Consider the following 19353-nt stretch of genomic DNA (forward strand, 5'->3'; position numbering starts at 1 on the left):
CTCCTATCAAACACGCTGCAACATTCATCACCCATGCTTCACACTCATATAAGAGTGTTGGTAAAACTATACTCTCATACATTCCCCTCTTTGCCTCCAAGGACAAAGTTCTTTGTCTCCACAGACTCCTAAGTGCACCACTCACCCTTTTCCCCTCATCAATTCTATGATTCACCTCATCCTTCATAGACCCATCCGCTGACACGTCCACTCCCAAATATCTGAATACATTCACTTCCTCCATACTCTCTCCCTCCAATCTGATATCCAATCTTTCATCACCTAATATTTTTGTTATCCTCATAACCTTACTCTTTCCTGTATTCACTTTTAATTTTCTTTTGCACACCCTACCAAATTCATCCACCAATCTCTGCAACTTCTCTTCAGAATCTCCCAAGAGCACAGTGTCATCAGCAAAGAGCAACTGTGACAACTCCCACTTTATGTGTGATTCTTTATCTTTATACAGGATAAAGGGTTACTAGCCCCTTGCTCCTGGCATTTTAGTCACCTCTTATGACATGCATGGCTTACGGAGGAAGGATTCTGTTCCACTTCCCCATAGAGTATTACTATATTATGTATTCATATAGAATTACCTCAAAGCCAGAACTGAGGAGAAAAAACTTCATTTCCAACATTTCCAGCATTCCCAAAATGAGTATACCATATATGTACAAAACAGTCATATAAAAAATAATCTAGAAAATAATATGCAAAATTATATAAAGAAGCTTAAACATGGTCTCTGTGATAGCGTAAAAGATGAAGCTGACCTGCAAAAGTTCTGTGACAGTGCAAGAGGCTTAGTTCTTCATGAGTGCCCCTCTTGCGAAAGGCCATATTTAGCAAATATGGAAGCCTCGCTGTATATGAAATAAAATTGTGAAATACTTATCATTTATCAAACCAGAGTTTTAAAATTAACAGCACTGTACAGAGATATAGCAGAATACTGTACAACACATTGGTAAATTTATAAAAATAAAATCCAAAAAAATCTTTTGATTAAACAAAAATAGTAATTAAAACAAGCTATATTATGTTGTATAATCTAAACAATTAATGATAGGCAACAAAATTGTGTTTGGGGGCATGGTGAGAAATCCTATAGTAGTGAGGCCTAGTTCAAAGTGATAGGTGAGTAATTACTTACATCTAGCTACAGTACCAATTTCATGTTCATTCCATAGATGAAGAGTAAGTTTATCTAAATTCTTAAATGTTCCTGGGCACTGCGAACACTGATGAGCATTCTCGTCCTCACTGTCACTGCGACCTTCTTCTGACACTAAACCAGGACTAGATGGTGCAATGCTTGAGGGAGTTGTAGTGTGTTTAACATCATTTGAAGAGAGCATAGAGGTACTGGTAGCAGTGGTGGTAGTAATGGTGGTGGTGAGAGATGTTTTATTATTTCCAGTGCTTACAGACTGAGGAATGTTTGGAGAAGAGTTTGTGATGGCTTTTGTGGTTACTGGTAATGCACTTCCTTGATGCAAAGATGAAGTGGCCGATATTCTAGTGTTGCTAAAAGATTTAGCTGAAGGGGAAAGAGCTGCAATAGAGGAGTCTGTTAAAGAAGTTGTTGTGTGAGATACATATAGTGAATTGGGCCAAGATACAATTGGTGAAGAACTTGCCAAGGAAGATGATGAAGAAGTAAATGGGAAAGTTGGATTTGATAAAGAGCAGGTGACATGGCTAGATGGATGAGAAGATGGAGATGCTACAACTGCAGGATAGGTAGGAGTTAAAATATTAGAAGACTCTATGGCTAGTGGACTTGAAGATGATTGTGAGAGAAAGGAAGATGCAGAGGATGAGGCTACTGCCAATACAGGAGTAGACAAGGATAGCTGAGTAAGAATGCTATTAGAAATGGGAGACTGTAGAGCAAGTGAATCTGAAATACTTGAGCTACAAACAGAAGACTCAGATGATTGTACAAGTTGAGAAACTGGGGTTGCTGATGAATGTGAAGATGAGGCAAATGTAACAGAGCTAGCAGGTGTATCTGACTGTGTGACAGGGGTCAGAATTGAGACAGAAGACTCACTTAGAGGGGAAGAAGTGGAAATTGGAGACTGCACATGAGGGGGAACTGATGATGTTTGAGAAAAGATATGTGCAGGAGAGGAAGAAGACTGTGTGAACATAGGACTAGTAGACTGAGAATAAGGAATATCAGAAGAATAAGAAACTGCAATTTCAGAATCTATAGATTGAACAGACAGAGCCTGCAATGGAAGAGTAGAGATAGTATGATGAACATGTGAGAGATCAGATTGATTGACAACAGCCGCTGATAAAACAGAGGGCTGAAGAAATGGAGCAAAAGAAATGTTTGATTGTGTTAACAAAGGATTGGGATTGGTAAGAGAAGACTGTACTAATAATGAATTAGTGTTGGACACAGTGGGGTGTGTGAACATTGATATACTGCTTGGACATGAAGATTGTGTTAAAAGTGGAGCAGACATAGGCATGGGAGAGGCTATCAAAGGAACTCCATTAGAGGCAGTAGCCCTATTTAAAAAGGAAGAATTAGCAAGAGAAGATTGTACATGCACAGGAGCTTCATTTGTAATTTGTGACAATGTGGCAGTGTCAGCATCAGTCATAGATGCTTGTGTGTGAAGAGTGCTGGTGCCAGGTATATGAGGAATCACTGAAGAACGAGCATCAGGCAACACCACCATCCAGTTCTCCTTGTTGTCCTTGATCCTTGCTTCATCTTCTGGGCTGCAGAAGATAATACAGTTTATTAATTACTTCAACAGTAATATGAAAACAAGAAATGAACAACAAAGATGCTATTAATTTATCTTTGCTTCATCTTCTGGGCTGCAGAAGATAATACAGTTTATTAATTACTTCAACAGTAATATAAAAACAAGAAATGAACAACAAAGATGCTATTCATTTATTTTAAATATAAAATTTTATTCTTATCTTAGTTTAAAAACCACTTACTGGTTACTATAGTGCCAATAAGAAAAATGAAAGCAACATAAGGGAATCTGATACCATGGTAAATTGTAAATTCCTTACTATATAAAAATGTGCAAGAATATGGAAAATATAATACCTACTCACAAGTGGTTTAAAAAATCTGGCATCTGGTCACTAAATGAGAGAGCAGTTGCTTATTAGGGAAAGAAGTCTGCCACTAGGAATGTGGTCATTGTAAGAACATGAGCCAATCAATAAATGGGGAAATGGTCCTTAGATTGTTATTAATCAAAATTATGTACCTGACAAGGTTCTTGCAACTCGCCTAGATCTTCACCAGAACTAGGTCCTGTACTTGACCTAAGATATGAAACTTTGGACAACTAACTTTTATATACAGTACTGTATACTGGTAATTTATTCTCTAGTACACCTTCAAGTCTGATGAAGAAGGCCTCATTGGTACACTGAAATTCAAAATATCATACTCATCTTGTCCTGTTATAATTTCTCCATATGGGTTTGCTCGTGTCAAGGTGATTAATGATGATGTGTAATGATAATAACAGTGATACTCTGAGCTGCTTTTATAATTTTCTGATAAGGAAAAAATCTATTCTGCAGTCAAGGAGACAGAAGAATTCACTTTAAAAATCCTAACAATAATACACTGCATACTTGACTGAATGGAGAGAAGAGGAAACTGCTGATTGCCGCTGAGATGTGTCCTGCAGAGACACACCTCCAATGCTATCCTTCACTTTCAATCGAACTCGAGAATCCGCAGTTGCCCTTAGAGACCTCCGAGATCGCAGCCACCTGGGACTAATGGCCATTTTTGTTTCATCAGTCAAGAGAATGTTCTCCACATCTACGACTGATGGACTGGGGGCTGTTGCAAAGAAAAAGCAACTGAGAGTGGAGATCACATTTTCCTAACCATATATGGAGTATTTGCCATTTCCACACAAATAGCCGAAAGAACGGTATATAATATAGTACACACTCTACAATTCAAAGCAAGATGAAAATTGAAGAGTCATTCTTTGGTATGTTTAATTATCACATTTAAACTCTTGTACTACAAGTACTGCACTATTATCTTACTAATATTAGTAATGTAATAATATTTTTTTTTCAATGAACTGGCTGTCTCCCACCAAGGCAGAGTGTCCTAAAAAGAAAAACTAAAGTTTTTCTTTATAGGTCATCCCGTAAAAAGAAAAACGAAAGTTTTACTTTTTATGTCATCCCGTAAAAAAGAAAAACTAAAGTTTTTCTTTTTACATTTAGTACTTTATACAGGAGACGGGGTTACTAGCCCCTTGTTCCCAGCATTTTAGTCACCTTTCATGACATGCCTGGCTTACAGAGGAAGAATTTGTAATAATAACAATGCATGCAGTTATAACAATCATAATTATAATAATTATGAAAAAGGGGTCATTCAGTGCCACATGGCAGGAGAAAAGAGCAACAAGTATAAGAAATAATGGGCAATCCAAGTGTAGGGCAAGGTATAAGCAGAATATAGAAATTAGAGACAGTGTGAGAGTAGTTTCAGATCTATAACATCCTAAACAGCATCCACATCAACGTTTGAATTTTCTGAAAGGCGAGTAGGGAGTGAGTGTATCAAGGCATGAAGAGAGATTTTAAAACTAAAAACATCTTGCTCAAAATGCTTAAGATAATCTGTCAAGATAAGCTGTATATTTACAATGACCTAATAAGTCTTGCAAAGTTGAGAAGAATACCCATTCCCAAGATGACCATGCATAAGTCTGCTCAATGAATAGTCAGGAGAGAAGTTGCTCACAAACCATAGTGATGTCAGGAAAATAACCAGAAGGTACCTTACATCACCTCTACCATTTTAATTAAAAAATATCACCCTCATGCTTTCCTTACCTTCTGCTGCCAGAGCTTCCAACAACATGACAGTATTGTAGGCATCATCTGTATCTCCTTCTAGGTCACAGGTATTGGATTGTCGGGGGTCCAGTTGAACACTCCGCTCCTCTTTTCCATGATCTTCTAAGGATGCAGTCATTGTTCTTCCTCCTCCTTCAATAACAGCATCAGGTTCCCCCCTAAAATTAAGGATAGTCCGTGTGTACATGACATCACTGTCAGGCTTATTGTACATCTCGCCACACTCAGGAGGTCTGTTCTTGAAAACTGATGTAGTTTCTTCTAAAACAGAACTTTCAAATATTGAAGGAATGTTATTCTTCATCTGACTGCACTGAATAGCAAATATATCTCCATCTGTCCCTGGTGCAGTGCATAATTCACTAAATGACATATTGCTTGAGGTCAGTGTGCTAATATTTGTATCTATTTTCAATGGCTCAGAATATTTAGGAGGATCCTGAAGTATATTCTGATCATGGGGTTTAACAGTTACAAGTGGAATAGAGGTGCTGTCACCAAGCCCGCTACCATTATTTTCAGTTCTTTCTAATTGCATGTGTGAACTTTCTATAGGGATTTCCATTACTCCTGAGACATCTATGGAGGCATAATTCATCTCTGCATGTGCTATATACTGTGGCTCTGGAGCTGCAATATACCCTGCATCAGCCTGGAAGCCAAAGACTTGAAGGGCTCTCACTAGGGCCAATACATGTGGCAAGCGGTGATGAGGAACCAGGAGCTCCCCACAGTACATGTACTCCACCACTGCTCGTAGATCATCTGTATGAGTGTTTTGTTATTAATTTTATTATATTTAATATCAAAAAGATAGTAGCCCCACTGCATCAACTAGTGTATTTGTACATTATTTTTGTATATTATCCTGTTCTTTGTATATCATCCTCTTTATTACATATTATCCATTACAATACTAATACTGTATGCTTTGTATAATTACTATACAGTATTTTTAGTGCTCTTAGTTAAAATTACCATCATAATATTTCACAATTATTATTTTTACCCTTATTATTATTATTATTATAATAATTATTATTATTATTATTATTATACTAATACAAAGTAAGTATTAAGTAACTAACTCTATTATTATTATTATTATTATTATTATTATTATAGATACAAAGCATATAAATCTATAGGGGAAGGAAGGCGGGGTAGGGGTCGTCCTCGAAAGGGTTGGAGAGAGGGGGTAAAGGAGGTTTTGTGGGCAAGGGGCTTGGACTTCCAGCAAGCGTGCGTGAGCGTGTTAGATAGGAGTGAATGGAGACGAATGGTACTTGGGACCTGACGATCTGTTGGAGTGTGAGCAGGGTAATATTTAGTGAAGGGATTCAGGGAAACCGGTTATTTTCATATAGTCGACTTGAGTCCTGGAAATGGGAAGTACAATGCCTGCACTTTAAAGGAGGGGTTTGGGATATTGGCAGTTTGGAGGGATATGTTGTGTATCTTTATATGTGTATGCTTCTAAACTGTTGTATTCTGAGCACCTCTGCAAAAACAGTGATAATGTGCGAGTGTGGTGAAAGTGTTGAATGACGATGAAAGTATTTTCTTTTTGGGGATTATCTTTCTTTTTTGGGTCACCCTGCCTCGGTGGGAGACGGCCGACTTGTTGAAAAAAAAAAAAAAAAAAGATACAAAGCAATGATGGTGGTAACTAAAAAGTTAAGCTACCATTGTGATAGATTTCAAGATTTTAAACTTAATAAATTCTAACAGTTTTTTTATTTTTTTGCCCAAAAACATTATCATCTTTTCCTAATACAGTGGACCCCCGGTTAACGATTTTAATCCGTGCAAGAGGGGTAATTGTTATGCGAAATAATCGTTATGCGAATGAATTTTCCCCATAAGAAATAATGGAAATAAAATTAATCCGAGCAAGACACCCAAAAGTATGAAAAAAAAAATTTTACCACATGAAATATACATTTTCCCACACACAAAGAGAAGGATACATGCACAATAGTAGAGTAGTACATGCACAGTATATATTGTGCATGTACTAGTCTACTAAATGAAGAATAAATGACACTTACCTTTATTGAAGATGCAGCAATGACTGATGAGACACTGTGTCCTGGGAGTGCCTTTTCCTCCTGAGTACTGTAGGTCCTGTTTGGCATTTTCTTCCAGAACAGGCCTTATCACACTGTGTATGCCACTACGATTCTTAAATCTCTCAAACCAACCTTTGCTGGCTTTAAATTCACCAATATGAGCACTAGTTCCAGGCATTTTTCCCTGTTCACCTGGGTGTTAGTCGACTTGTGTGGGTTGCATCCTGGGAGATAAGATTAAGGACCCCAATGGAAATAAGTTAGACAGTCTTCGATGACACTGACTTTTTTGGGTTATCCTGGGTGGCAAATCCTCTGGGGTTAATTGTTTCTTGGTATTCTCAATAAGCCACACCAACAACGGTGCTACAGCAGCAGCAGCAGCTGACAGTGCAGCAGCAGCAGCAGCTGTACCACCAATAGTAGCGATGGTTGATTGGGGTTTATTATACAACCTGGCCAGCTCGGAGACATGCACTCCACTTTCATACTTATCAATGATCTTTTTCTTCATCTCTATTGTAATTCTCACCCTTATTGCTGTAGGGTTGGCACTAGAAGCTTTCTTGGGGCCCATGGTCACTTATTTTCCAGAAAAAGCACCGAAAACACTGTAATAATACGAAATATTCCGATTGTATGCTTGGATGTTACCGCGGAGGCTGGCTGGTAAACAATGCCACCGGCGGAACATGTGAGCGCGTCTCGGAAGAAAATCGGTAAGCGGGTTTTTAAGCGGTATGTGAGGCAAAATTTTTGCAATTAAAGTAAGCGGTATGCGAAATAATCGCTATGTGATGCCATCGTTATGCGGGGGTCCACTGTACAGTACAAGCATACTTTTAATGGGTAATTTTGAATTTACCCTTTTAACACAGAAAAAAATTTAGTTTTCATTATACACCACATTCAAACATTAGGTTTACTCAGAATACAAGCAGATTTGTGGTATAAATTCATTCATGACACTTCTACTAGTTTCTTTTATTTTAAATACGTATAAGATTTAAGATTTGACATAATTTAGTAATTAACAGTGTGGCGGTCAGCCTTCATAGTACCATGTGCTATAATACAGTACAGTATATCAATGATGCATAAAACGTTTGTTGCATGAAACCTAAATAGAAGATGAACATTACATTCTATATGAAAAAAACATACTTGGGGAAATGAGCATGCCTAAGTTTGCAGTGGACATCTGGAGCTCTACCATTCCTGAGCCCAATGACTGCAAACGCTCCAAGAAGAATCGACTGCCAGCTGCCAACACAGCCTTATGGGCATAAATGTGTGCCTCGTCACACACCAGCCTCACGTCCAGCAGACTTGATTGTGCATACAGACGATACAAGCTATTAGCCAAAACAAGGCTATGTCCTGTCCAGGAGAGGCGGTCACTTTCGCATGTAGTCATCTTTATCTTCAGAAGAAATACATGATTCTTTATTTACCACATCTTTACATTATTACCTGTTCATTGAAAAAAAATTAGGTTGAAAATTAAACAAAATACAGTATTAGTTTACAATGAGATTAACTGTCAGATCTGATCCCAATAACCCAGAGAGATCTGTTCATTTTAGTCATACAAGTAAAACAAAACCAAATACTACACAGGAAACATTGCTTCCAATACTGAAAACTCAAGCAGAGCATAATTAAAGCCTCACTTGTGCATGTAATGTCAGTTTCTGAAAATTCCCTTGTTGAAGCATTTAAGAACATCATATAGAATTAACAGGTTGCTTTGGCTCAGCTGATAAGCTGATTAATAAAAAAAAGTAATCTTATTAATCTGCACACACTCATTTAGAATAGTAGTATATTTTCAAATACTGTGCACTATACAGCACTTAGAACAGTCAAGCTGAACCGTGAACCTATTTAGCTCTCATAGCCTGCATTAATAAAATATAGCACATTTTGTATATTTATGACACTGAAAAGATGGACAACCTTAACCCATGTATGTCATGGGGCCTAAATTTCCATGTGTAGATAGCCTGCCAAAGCACCCATGCAATAAAATCTTTCTCAGTGTATGGGCTTTAATGGCATGTAATTTTTATTTTATTACTTGTAAGTTAGCTAGAGTTACTTTCTGGGCATATGTCACGAACAATGATTGGCTGCTACTGATATATTGTGCTGTAATTAATCGTTTGTGTGTACATTTCTAGCTGTCTACCAGCAAGTTATAAAAAAGGTGATGTGCAGTTTTTACAGGAAACAATAATTACAAAATGGTTCCTCCCCCATACCCACACCCACCACTACATACATTATCTGTCAGTGGCCCTATAAACTCCAACAACAACAACAACACTATATACATTATGTATGTATGTGCTATGTATACAGCAAAACTTCAGTATGACTAATATGGGAAAGGGGGAGTATCTTGTTCAACACAATTCCATTACATTTAAGTGCCTGATGCAGTGGTGGTAGACTTAGCAAAACTCCCTGATTAGACTAGAGCATCAACCATGAAATTAGTTGCTCAGTTAATAAGAGCAATGGGCAATGTGAAACACAAGGATTCATACCCCTTTGGCTGCCACTTCAAAATAAGCAGGAAATCTCTGGCAATACTTCTGTCACCAGAGGGCCCCCCCAGTTTTCCCAGAGGACCATCTAGTACATCCCAAGCTGATTCCCGTTCAGGTGAGGGTGATACACCCACCACAGCACCACTAGCAAATGCTACATTAAAAACAGGACTACAAGAATACCTGGAGTTTATCTGGAGAGAGTTCCGGGGGTCAATGCCCCTGTGGCCCAGTCTGTGACCAGGCCTCCTGGTGGATCAGAGCCTGATCAACCAGGCTGTCACTGCTGGCTGCACACAATCCAACGTACGAGCCACAGCCCGGCTGGTCAGGTACCGACTTTAGGTGCTTGTCCAGTGCCTGCTTGAAGACAGCCAGGGGTCTATTGGTAATCCCCCTTATGTATGCTGGGAGGCAGTTTAACAGTCTCGGGCCCCTGACACTTATTGTATGGTCTCTCAACGTGCTAGTGACACCCCTGCTTTTCACTGGGGGGATGTTGCATCGTCTGCCGAGTCTTTTGCTTTCGTTGTGAGTGATTTTCATGTGCAAGTTTGGTACTAGTCCCTCTAGGATTTTCCAGGTGTATATAATCATGTATCTCTCCCGCCTGCATTCCAGAGAGTACAGGTTGAGGAACTTCAAGAGCTCCCAGTAAATGAGGTGTTTTATCTCCGTTATGTGCGCTGTGAAGGTTCTGTGTACATTTTCTAGGTCAGCAATTTCACCTGCCTTGAAAGGTGCTGTTAGTATGTAGCAATATTCCAGCCTAGATAGAACAAGCGACCTGAAGAGTGTCATCATGGGCTTGGCATCCCTAGTTTTGAAGGTTCTCATTATCCATCCTGTCATTTTTCTAGCAGATGCAATTGACACAATGTTATGGTCCTTGAAGGGGAGATCCTCCGACATGATCACTCCCAGGTCTTTGACATTGGATTTTCGCTCTATTTTGTGGCCGGAATTTGTTTTGTACTCTGAAGAAGTTTCAATTTCCTCATGTTTACCATATCGGAGTAACTGAAATTTCTCATCGTTGAACTTCATATTGTTTTCTGCAGCCCATTGAAAGATTTGGTTCATGTCTGCCTGGAGCCTTGCAGTGTCTGCAATGGAAGACACTGTCATGCAGATTCGGGTGTCATCTGCAAAGAAAGACACGGTGCTGTGACTGACATCCTTGTCTATGTCAGATATGAGGATGCGAAACAAGATGGGAGCGAGTACTGTGCCTTGTGGAACAGAGTTTTTCACCATAACAGCCTCAGACTTTAAAATAAAGGAGTGTTGCAGCAGGACTACTGACCCATGCTAGGCAGGTCCAAATCCCACCTACCCACACCTACTCTTGCACCCATCCAACCTATATTGAAAGTAATGGCATGCCAAAGTATCAGTATCAGTGGCATCAACTAATTTTGATGGTGTTGGTATTGCTATTGGTGGGCATTGGTTAATTTTGATGGTATTGGTATCAACCTAAAATTGAGCAGCAGTATCGGCAAAATTTTTGGTATCATTCCAGCACTAATTTAAAGCTTCCCAAAGTTATTGCAGCAATAATGTCATCTGGGAGAGTGCTTCACTCATCTACAACTCCCTTTACTTTCTGCCCAGGAGCAGAATTTTACAAGAAAGAGGAAATTTCCGCACATATGAAGCCAAATGAAACAAGAGAATTGGGAGCATTTAAGACTTGGGCCAAGGAAGAGACCAAGAACTCCAGTTCCTCGAATCAAGAGCAGGGGCTTCCCTCTTCTTCCTTGAAGGGAAATCTTAATCAATAAAGTTACAAGCTGTTAGTAGGTTTATTTACGTATAGGTATACATAAATACAGCTGCACAAATTATCATATATAGTAACACATGTGTATATTACCTAAAATAACCCCCCAAAAAAGTCAGACAATGTGACTTATTTCCACTGAGCATGGGCAGTAACTGGATGGTAACATTAACAGCTCCCTAGTAAGTTTATTCAAGTGTAGGTACACATAAATAGTTACATAAATTATCATACATAGCAACACGTGTAGATTACCTAGGATAACCCAAAAAATTCAAAATGATTTATTTCCCCTAGGCAGAAAATTAAGCTTCTCTTCCTATGCGAATTTAATTTTTCAGGCTTAAAGCCCATCGACTATATAATTCAGCAATGCTATAATTCATCCCTACAATAATATCTAAGAATAATTCATAAAATTGGGATTAAAATATCCTTGAGGTTTATATCATAATACACACCTCTCGGTGCACATATTCTGTGTAACATTAATTTGCTTCTGAGGCTACATCATACAAGCAGTTGAAGTATGAAATCTGTGATGAACTGCTGCACTTCCGAGTTATTTGTTGAGAGGCTGGTCACCTAGTGAAGCTTTGTTTACCATCACAGCTGATCTTGCCTCCTACTATTGCCATCACTAACGCTAACTTCGCTGTATTCTCCATTGCTAACATCGCTGTATTCTCCATTGCTAACTTCGCTGCACTCTCCATTATTAGCTTGGCTACGCTCCTCAGTGATAACTTCGTTGCACTTTCCAGTGCTAACTTCATTGCCTATTTTAATGATAATTTCGCTATACTCATCCTCTGCCAACATTGCTGTGCTCTCCAGTTAGGTTAGGTTAGGTAAGGTTCGTCAGGAAACAGGGCAAGTGTTTCCTGACGTGGGTCTTAGTCAGATGATGACCCACCATTGGAGCTTTAGGTCATCTGACCGAGGCCTTCCGCTGGCTTACCGGTCCACCCCTTTAAAAATTATGGTCATAGTGATAACCATTACTGTTCTGCTCTCCAGTGTTAACTTCACTACACTCATCCAAGCTAAATTTGTTATACTCGCCAATGCTGACTTTATCATACACTGCCCCATGCTATCTTTACTACTCGCCCTGGTTAACTCCCTCCACTCTGCAATGCTAACTTTACTCCACTCCCCATGCTAATTTTGCAACGCATCTACTTTAATTTTACTACACTCACGTTAAAATCAACTTTACTACACTCTCTTTAATGCCAAGTTTATTACACTCTCCAATTCTAACTTTGCTACTGACCAAAGTTAACTTTGCTACTGACCAAAGTTAACTTTGCTACTCAACAATGATAAGTTCGTTACTCTCGCCCACATAAACTTTGCTACATTCTCTAGTGTTCAATTCTCTACGCTCACCCATGGTAATTCGCTACATCTTCAATGCTAACTTTGCTACATTTCCTATACTAGCTTTGTTAAACCTCACACAAAGCTTATATACACAGGGATATACACCTATCGATATACGGTATATAATTCTATTATTCATTCATTAGGGATTTGCCGGTACTTCCGGCCCGGGTCTTCTCCAGATGGTGACCAGGCGGTGGCCCCTGGGTTGGGGGTATATAATTCTATATTTTGTCTGATACGAAATATACAGGCAGAACAAGATCAGGTGTAGGATGCATGGCCTCTCCTCACTGGAGAGAGATAAGCTAAGATTTTGTTGGGATTTCTAACCCGGGGGAAAGGATTAGTCGCCTAGGATAACCCAGTTAAGCCAGTGCATCACCAGGGACTGTCTGTCTTATTTCCATTGGGATTCTTTAATCTTGTCCCCCAGGATGCGATCCACACCAGCCAACTAACACCCAGGTACCTACTTAGCGCTAGGTGAACAGTAGTATTTAGTTTAATATATTTATTATGCACCCCATAAGACTGTATTGGATGTGGTAATCAACGATGTCTCCGTACACTTGTGCATTTATAAGTCATTTCACTTAAATGAACTGTGTAACTTCAGTCCCACTTATGACACTATTTGCAAATAAAACCTTTATCTTGAAGACGATGTTTGGCTTATAATTGGGTTTTATCAAGTTAATACATGACATATGACATATCAATTGCTGCTTTGGGGATTAGTGTGGACGGTTACAAAGCATGGCTTGCTTCTGCAGTGTTTTAAAAATTGAGGTTGGAGAGTTGAAGGAGGAGGTCTTGCTTCTCCAGGAGATTAGGAGGCTGAAGGTCCACCTCAATGGGTCTGGGAGAGAGTGTGAGGTGGCTGGAGTTGTGGGGAATGAGGCTTCTAGCAGTGAGATGCAGTCTGTCTCTCGCTGTGAGGAGGCTGTAGTTGGGGAGGTAGCAACGGCTACCAGCAGTGAGGTGCAGTCCAGCACCTGCTACAAGTGGCGAGTGGTTCACAGTAATGGAAGGCGCATCAGAGTAAGGAAAGTTAAGAGTGAAGATCTGAAGGTAGGAAATCGCTTCTCTGTTCTTCAGGATGAATGTACTTCAGTGGCCAGTGAAGGTAAGGGTACTACTGCCCCTGCTAATGGAGGTAAGCGCATTCTTGTGGTTGGTGACTCTCAGGTAAGATATATTGACCGTGCTTTTTGTAATAGGAATAAGAAGATGAGAGATAGAGTGTGCTTCCCTGGAGCTGGTGTTGGGGACATTGTCAACAGGCTGGATAATATCATGTCAGGTAATGGGAACAAGTCCATTATCTGTCTCAGTGCTGGTGGAAATGATATTGGGAAGGGTAGGAGAGAAGAGCTGCTAGATAAGTACAGGTCAGCTATAGATTTCATTAAGTCTAAGGGAGGGATCCCAATCATATGTAGCATCTTGCCTAGAAGGGGAGTAGGAAATGAATGGTTGTCTAGGGCAATTGGTGTAAATTGCTGGCTAGACAGATACTGCAAGGAACTTGCAATCCCATTCATTGACAACTGGAACAACTTTTATGGCAAACATGATATGTATGCAAGGGATGGGGTACATCTCTCTGGGGCTGGGGTGGTAGCACTTGCAGACTCGATTGAGAAGGCCATTGGTGAAATGCCTATGATTTTAAACTGATGGAAGATAGAGGTATGGGTGTGTGTGGGAAACAAGCAGGTTGCAACACTTGGGTTGGAAACAGTAAATGTATAAAAGGCATTCAGCATGAAGTTATCAATAAAGACAATAGATCAGGTCAGCAAACAAAGGGGGACAGCAGAGGGCAGCAAGGGACTAGCTCCCTTAAGGTTTACTATACTAATAGCAGGAGTGTAAGAAATAAGATAGATGAGCTAAGATTGATTGCAAGTGCAGGAAACATAGATATTATTGCTATAACAGAGACCTGGCTCAATCTGAAAGATAGAGAGATGCCCTCTGAATGTCACATACAAGGCTATAAATTATTCCACACTGACAGGGTCAACAGGAAAGGTGGTGGAGTAGCGATGTATGTCAGAGACAATTTAAATTGTTGTGTTAGACAAGATATTAAATTAGAAGCGTCAGCCACTGAATCTGTTTGGTTACAGCTTCTCGAGGGCCGAGAAAAACTAATTTTGGGTGTGATTTACAGGGCCCCAAATCTTGATAGGGAGTGCAGTAAACTTCTATGGGACGAAATTCGTAAGGCATCTACATACGAAAATGTTGTGCTAATGGGAGATTTCAACTATAGACAGATTGACTGGAGCAATTTGACAGGAAATTTAGAGTCAGGTGACTTTCTTGATACGATCCAGGATTGTTTTTTAAAACAGTTTGTGACAGAGCCAACTAGGGGAAATAACCTCCTTGACTTGGTTCTTGCCAGTAGGAAAACACTAATTAATAATCTTAAGGTTAATGATGAGCTTGGGGAAAGTGATCACAAATCACTCAGTTTTAATATATCATGGAATTCCCCTAATAATGGCAATCAAGTCTCCGTCCCTGACTTTCGCTTGGCTGATTTCATAGGACTGAAAAATTACTTAGGTGGGCTGAACTGGAATGACCTGACTAAGGGTCAGGTAGGTGGTGATGGTTGCCGATATGATGCTTTCCAGGGCATAGTTCTAGCTGCTCAGTCAAATTATGTTCCAAATAGGGAAATCAGATCAAACAAAAATGATCCTAAATGGATGAACAATAGATTAAAATATCTGATTGGTCAAAAGAGAGGCATATATAGGCAAATCAAAAGAGGAGAGGGGCAATTGAGAAATCGATATATTCAGTTAAAGAGAGAAATAAAAAAGGGAATTAGAAAAGCAAAAAGAGATTATGAGGTTAAAGTTGCAAGAGAATCGAAGACTAACCCAAAAGGATTCTTTCAGGTATACAGAAGTAAGATCAGGGACAAGATAGGCCCACTCAGAAGTTCCTCGGGTCAGCTCACTGACAGTGATAAGGAAATGTGTAGAATTTTTTAACACATACTTCCTCTCAGTTTTTACACAGGAGGATACCAGCGATATTCCAGTAATGATAAATTATGTAGAACAGGACGATAATAAACTGTGCACTATTAGGGTCACAAGTGACATGGTCCTTAGGCAAATAGATAAATTAAAACCTAACAAATCCCCAGGCCCTGATGAACTGTATGCAAGGGTTCTAAAGGAATGTAAAGAGGAGCTTAGCACACCTTTGGCTAATCTTTTCAACATATCACTACAAACTGGCATGGTGCCAGATAAGTGGAAAATGGCAAATGTGATACTATTTTCAAAACAGGTGACAGGTCCTTAGCTTCAAACTATAGACCAATAAGCCTAACCTCCATAGTGGGAAAATTTATGGAATCAATAATTGCCGAGGCAGTTCGTAGCCACCTTGAAAAGCATAAATTAATCAACGAATCTCAGCATGGTTTTACAAAGGGGCGTTCCTGCCTTACGAATTTATTAACTTTTTTCACTAAGGTATTTGAGGAGGTAGATCATGGTAATGAATATGATATTGTGTATATGGACTTCAGTAAGGCTTTTGACAGGGTCCCACATCAGAGACTATTGAGGAAAATTAAAGCACATGGAATAGGAGGAGAGATTTTTTCCTGGATAGAGGCATGGTTGACAAATAGGCAGCATAGAGTTTGCATAAATGGGGAGAAATCAGAGTGGGGAAGCGTCACAAGCGGTGTTCCACAGGGGTCAGTGTTGGGCCCCCTGCTGTTCACAATCTACATAAACGACATAGATGAGGGCATAAAGAGCGACATCGGCAAGTTTGCCGATGACACCAAAATAGGTCGTCGAATTCATTCTGACGAGGACATTCGAGCACTCCAGGAAGATTTGAATACCTGGAGTTTACCTGGAGAGAGTTTCGGGGGTCAATGCCCCCGCGGCCCGGTCTGTGACCAGGCCTCCTGGTGGATCAGCGCCTGATCAACCAGGCTGTTGCTGCTGGCTGCACGCAAACCAACGTACGAGCCACAGCCCGGCTGATCAGGAACTGACTTTAGGTGCTTGTCCAGTGCCAGCTTGAAGACTGCCAGGGGTCTGTTGGTAATCCCCCTTATGTGTGCTGGGAGGCAGTTGAACAGTCTCGGGCCCCTGACACTTATTGTATGGTCTCTTAACGTGCTAGTGACACCCCTGCTTTTCATTGGGGGGATGGTGCATCGTCTGCCAAGTCTTTTGCTTTCGTAGTGAGTGATTTTCGCGTGCAAGTTCGGTACTAGTCCCTCTAGGATTTTCCAGGTGTATATAATCATGTATCTCTCCCTCCTGCGTTCCAGGGAATACAGGTTTAGAAACCTCAAGCGCTCCCAGTAATTGAGGTGTTTTATCTCCGTTATGCGCGCCGTGAAAGTTCTCTGTACATTTTCTAGGTCGGCAATTTCACCTGCCTTGAAAGGTGCTGTTAGAGTGCAGCAATATTCCAGCCTAGATAGAACAAGTGACCTGAAGAGTGTCATCATGGGCTTGGCCTCCCTAGTTTTGAAGGTTCTCATTATCCATCCTGTCATTTTTCTAGCAGATGCGATTGATACAATGTTATGGTCCTTGAAGGTGAGATCCTCCGACATAATCACTCCCAGGTCTTTGACGTTGGTGTTTCGCTCTATTTTGTGGCCAGAATTTGTTTTGTACTCTGATGAAGATTTAATTTCCTCATGTTTACCATATCTGAGTAATTGAAATTTCTCATCGTTGAACTTCATATTGTTTTCTGCAGCCCACTGAAAGATTTGGTTGATGTCCGCCTGGAGCCTTGCAGTGTCTGCAATGGAAGACACTGTCATGCAGATTCGGGTGTCATCTGCAAAGGAAGACACGGTGCTGTGGCTGACATCCTTGTCTATGTCGGATATGAGGATGAGGAACAAGATGGGAGCTAGTACTGTGCCTTGTGGAACAGAGCTTTTCACCGTAGCTGCCTCGGACTTTACTCTGTTGACGACTACTCTCTGTGTTCTGTTAGTGAGGAAATTATAGATCCATCGACCGACTTTTCCTGTTATTCCTTTAGCGCGCATTTTGTGCGCTATTACGCCATGGTCACACTTGTCGAAGGCTTTTGCAAAGTCTGTATATATTACATCTGCATTCTTTTTGTCTTCTAGTGCATTTAGGACCTTGTCGTAGTGATCCAGTAGTTGAGACAGACAGGAGCGACCTGTTCTAAACCCATGTTGCCCTGGGTTGTGTAACTGATGGGTTTCTAGATGGGTGGTGATCTTGCTTCTTAGGACCCTTTCAAAGATTTTTATGATATGGGATGTTAGTGCTATTGGTCTGTAGTTCTTTGCTGTTGCTTTACTGCCCCCTTTGTGGAGTGGGGCTATGTCTGTTGTTTTTAGTAACTGAGGGACGACCCCCGTGTCCATGCTCCCTCTCCATAGGATGGAAAAGGCTCGTGATAGGGGCTTCTTGCAGTTCTTGATGAACACAGAGTTCCATGAGTCTGGCCCTGGGGCAGAGTGCATGGGCATGTCATTTATCGCCTGTTCGAAGTCATTTGGCATCAGGATAACATCGGATAGGCTTGTGTTAATCAAATTTTGTGGCTCTCTCATAAAAAATTCATTTTGATCTTCGACTCTCAGTCTGGTTAGCGGCTTGCTAAAAACTGAGTCATATTGGGACTTGAGTAGCTCACTCATTTCCTTGCTGTCATCTGTGTAGGACCCATCTTGTTTAAGTAGGGGCCCAATACTGGGCGTTGTTCTCGATTTTGATTTGGCATAGGAGAAGAAATACTTTGGGTTTCTTTCGATTTCATTTATAGCTTTTAGTTCTTCCCGCGATTCCTGACTCCTAAAGGATTCTTTTAGCTTAAGTTCGATGCTTGCTATTTCTCTGACCAGTGTCTCCCTGCGCATTTCAGATATATTGACCTCTTTTAGCCGCTCTGTTATTCTTTTCCGTCGCCTGTAAAGGGAGCGCCTGTCTCTTTCTATTTTACATCTACTCCTCCTTTTTCTTAGAGGAATAAGCCTTGTGCATACATCGAGTGCCACCGAGTTAATCTGTTCTAGGCATACCTGGAGTTTACCTGGAGAGAGTTTCGGGGGTCAACGCCCCCGCGGCCCGGTCTGTGACCAGGCCTCCTGGTGGATCAGCGCCTGATCAACCAGGCTGTTGCTGCTGGCTGCACGCAAACCAACGTACGAGCCACAGCCCGGCTGATCAGGAACTGACTTTAGGTGCTTGTCCAGTGCCAGCTTGAAGACTGCCAGGGGTCTGTTGGTAATCCCCCTTATGTGTGCTGGGAGGCAGTTGAACAGTCTCGGGCCCCTGACACTTATTGTATGGTCTCTTAACGTGCTAGTGACACCCCTGCTTTTCATTGGGGGGATGGTGCATCGTCTGCCAAGTCTTTTGCTTTCGTAGTGAGTGATTTTCGTGTGCAAGTTCGGTACTAGTCCCTCTAGGATTTTCCAGGTGTATATAATCATGTATCTCTCCCTCCTGCGTTCCAGGGAATACAGGTTTAGAAACCTCAAGCGCTCCCAGTAATTGAGGTGTTTTATCTCCGTTATGCGCGCCGTGAAAGTTCTCTGTACATTTTCTAGGTCGGCAATTTCACCTGCCTTGAAAGGTGCTGTTAGAGTGCAGCA

General features: G+C 40.7%; 1 protein-coding gene across 2 annotated transcripts in view; it reads right to left on the reverse strand.

Moving 5' to 3' along the window:
* Positions 1–12228, reverse strand: part of LOC128695249 (uncharacterized) — a 54153-nt gene extending 41925 nt beyond the window's left edge. The window contains exons 1-5 of one of the 2 annotated variants that reach the window (XM_070095467.1): positions 11768–12228; positions 8130–8438; positions 4870–5658; positions 3637–3850; positions 1160–2748 (exon numbers count right to left, since the gene is read on the reverse strand). In XM_070095467.1, coding sequence (XP_069951568.1) covers positions 1160–2748; positions 3637–3850; positions 4870–5658; positions 8130–8382 — 2845 coding nt within the window. In that variant the 5' untranslated portion in view covers positions 8383–8438; positions 11768–12228. The remainder of the gene's footprint in view (positions 1–1159; positions 2749–3636; positions 3851–4869; positions 5659–8129; positions 8439–11767) is intronic. The other variant, XM_070095466.1, reaches the window with a different exon arrangement.
* Between the last annotated feature and the right edge of the window lie 7125 nt (positions 12229–19353).

The sequence above is a fragment of the Cherax quadricarinatus genome, chromosome 50 (assembly GCF_038502225.1).
Source record: "Cherax quadricarinatus isolate ZL_2023a chromosome 50, ASM3850222v1, whole genome shotgun sequence".
NCBI lineage: Eukaryota > Metazoa > Arthropoda > Malacostraca > Decapoda > Parastacidae > Cherax > Cherax quadricarinatus.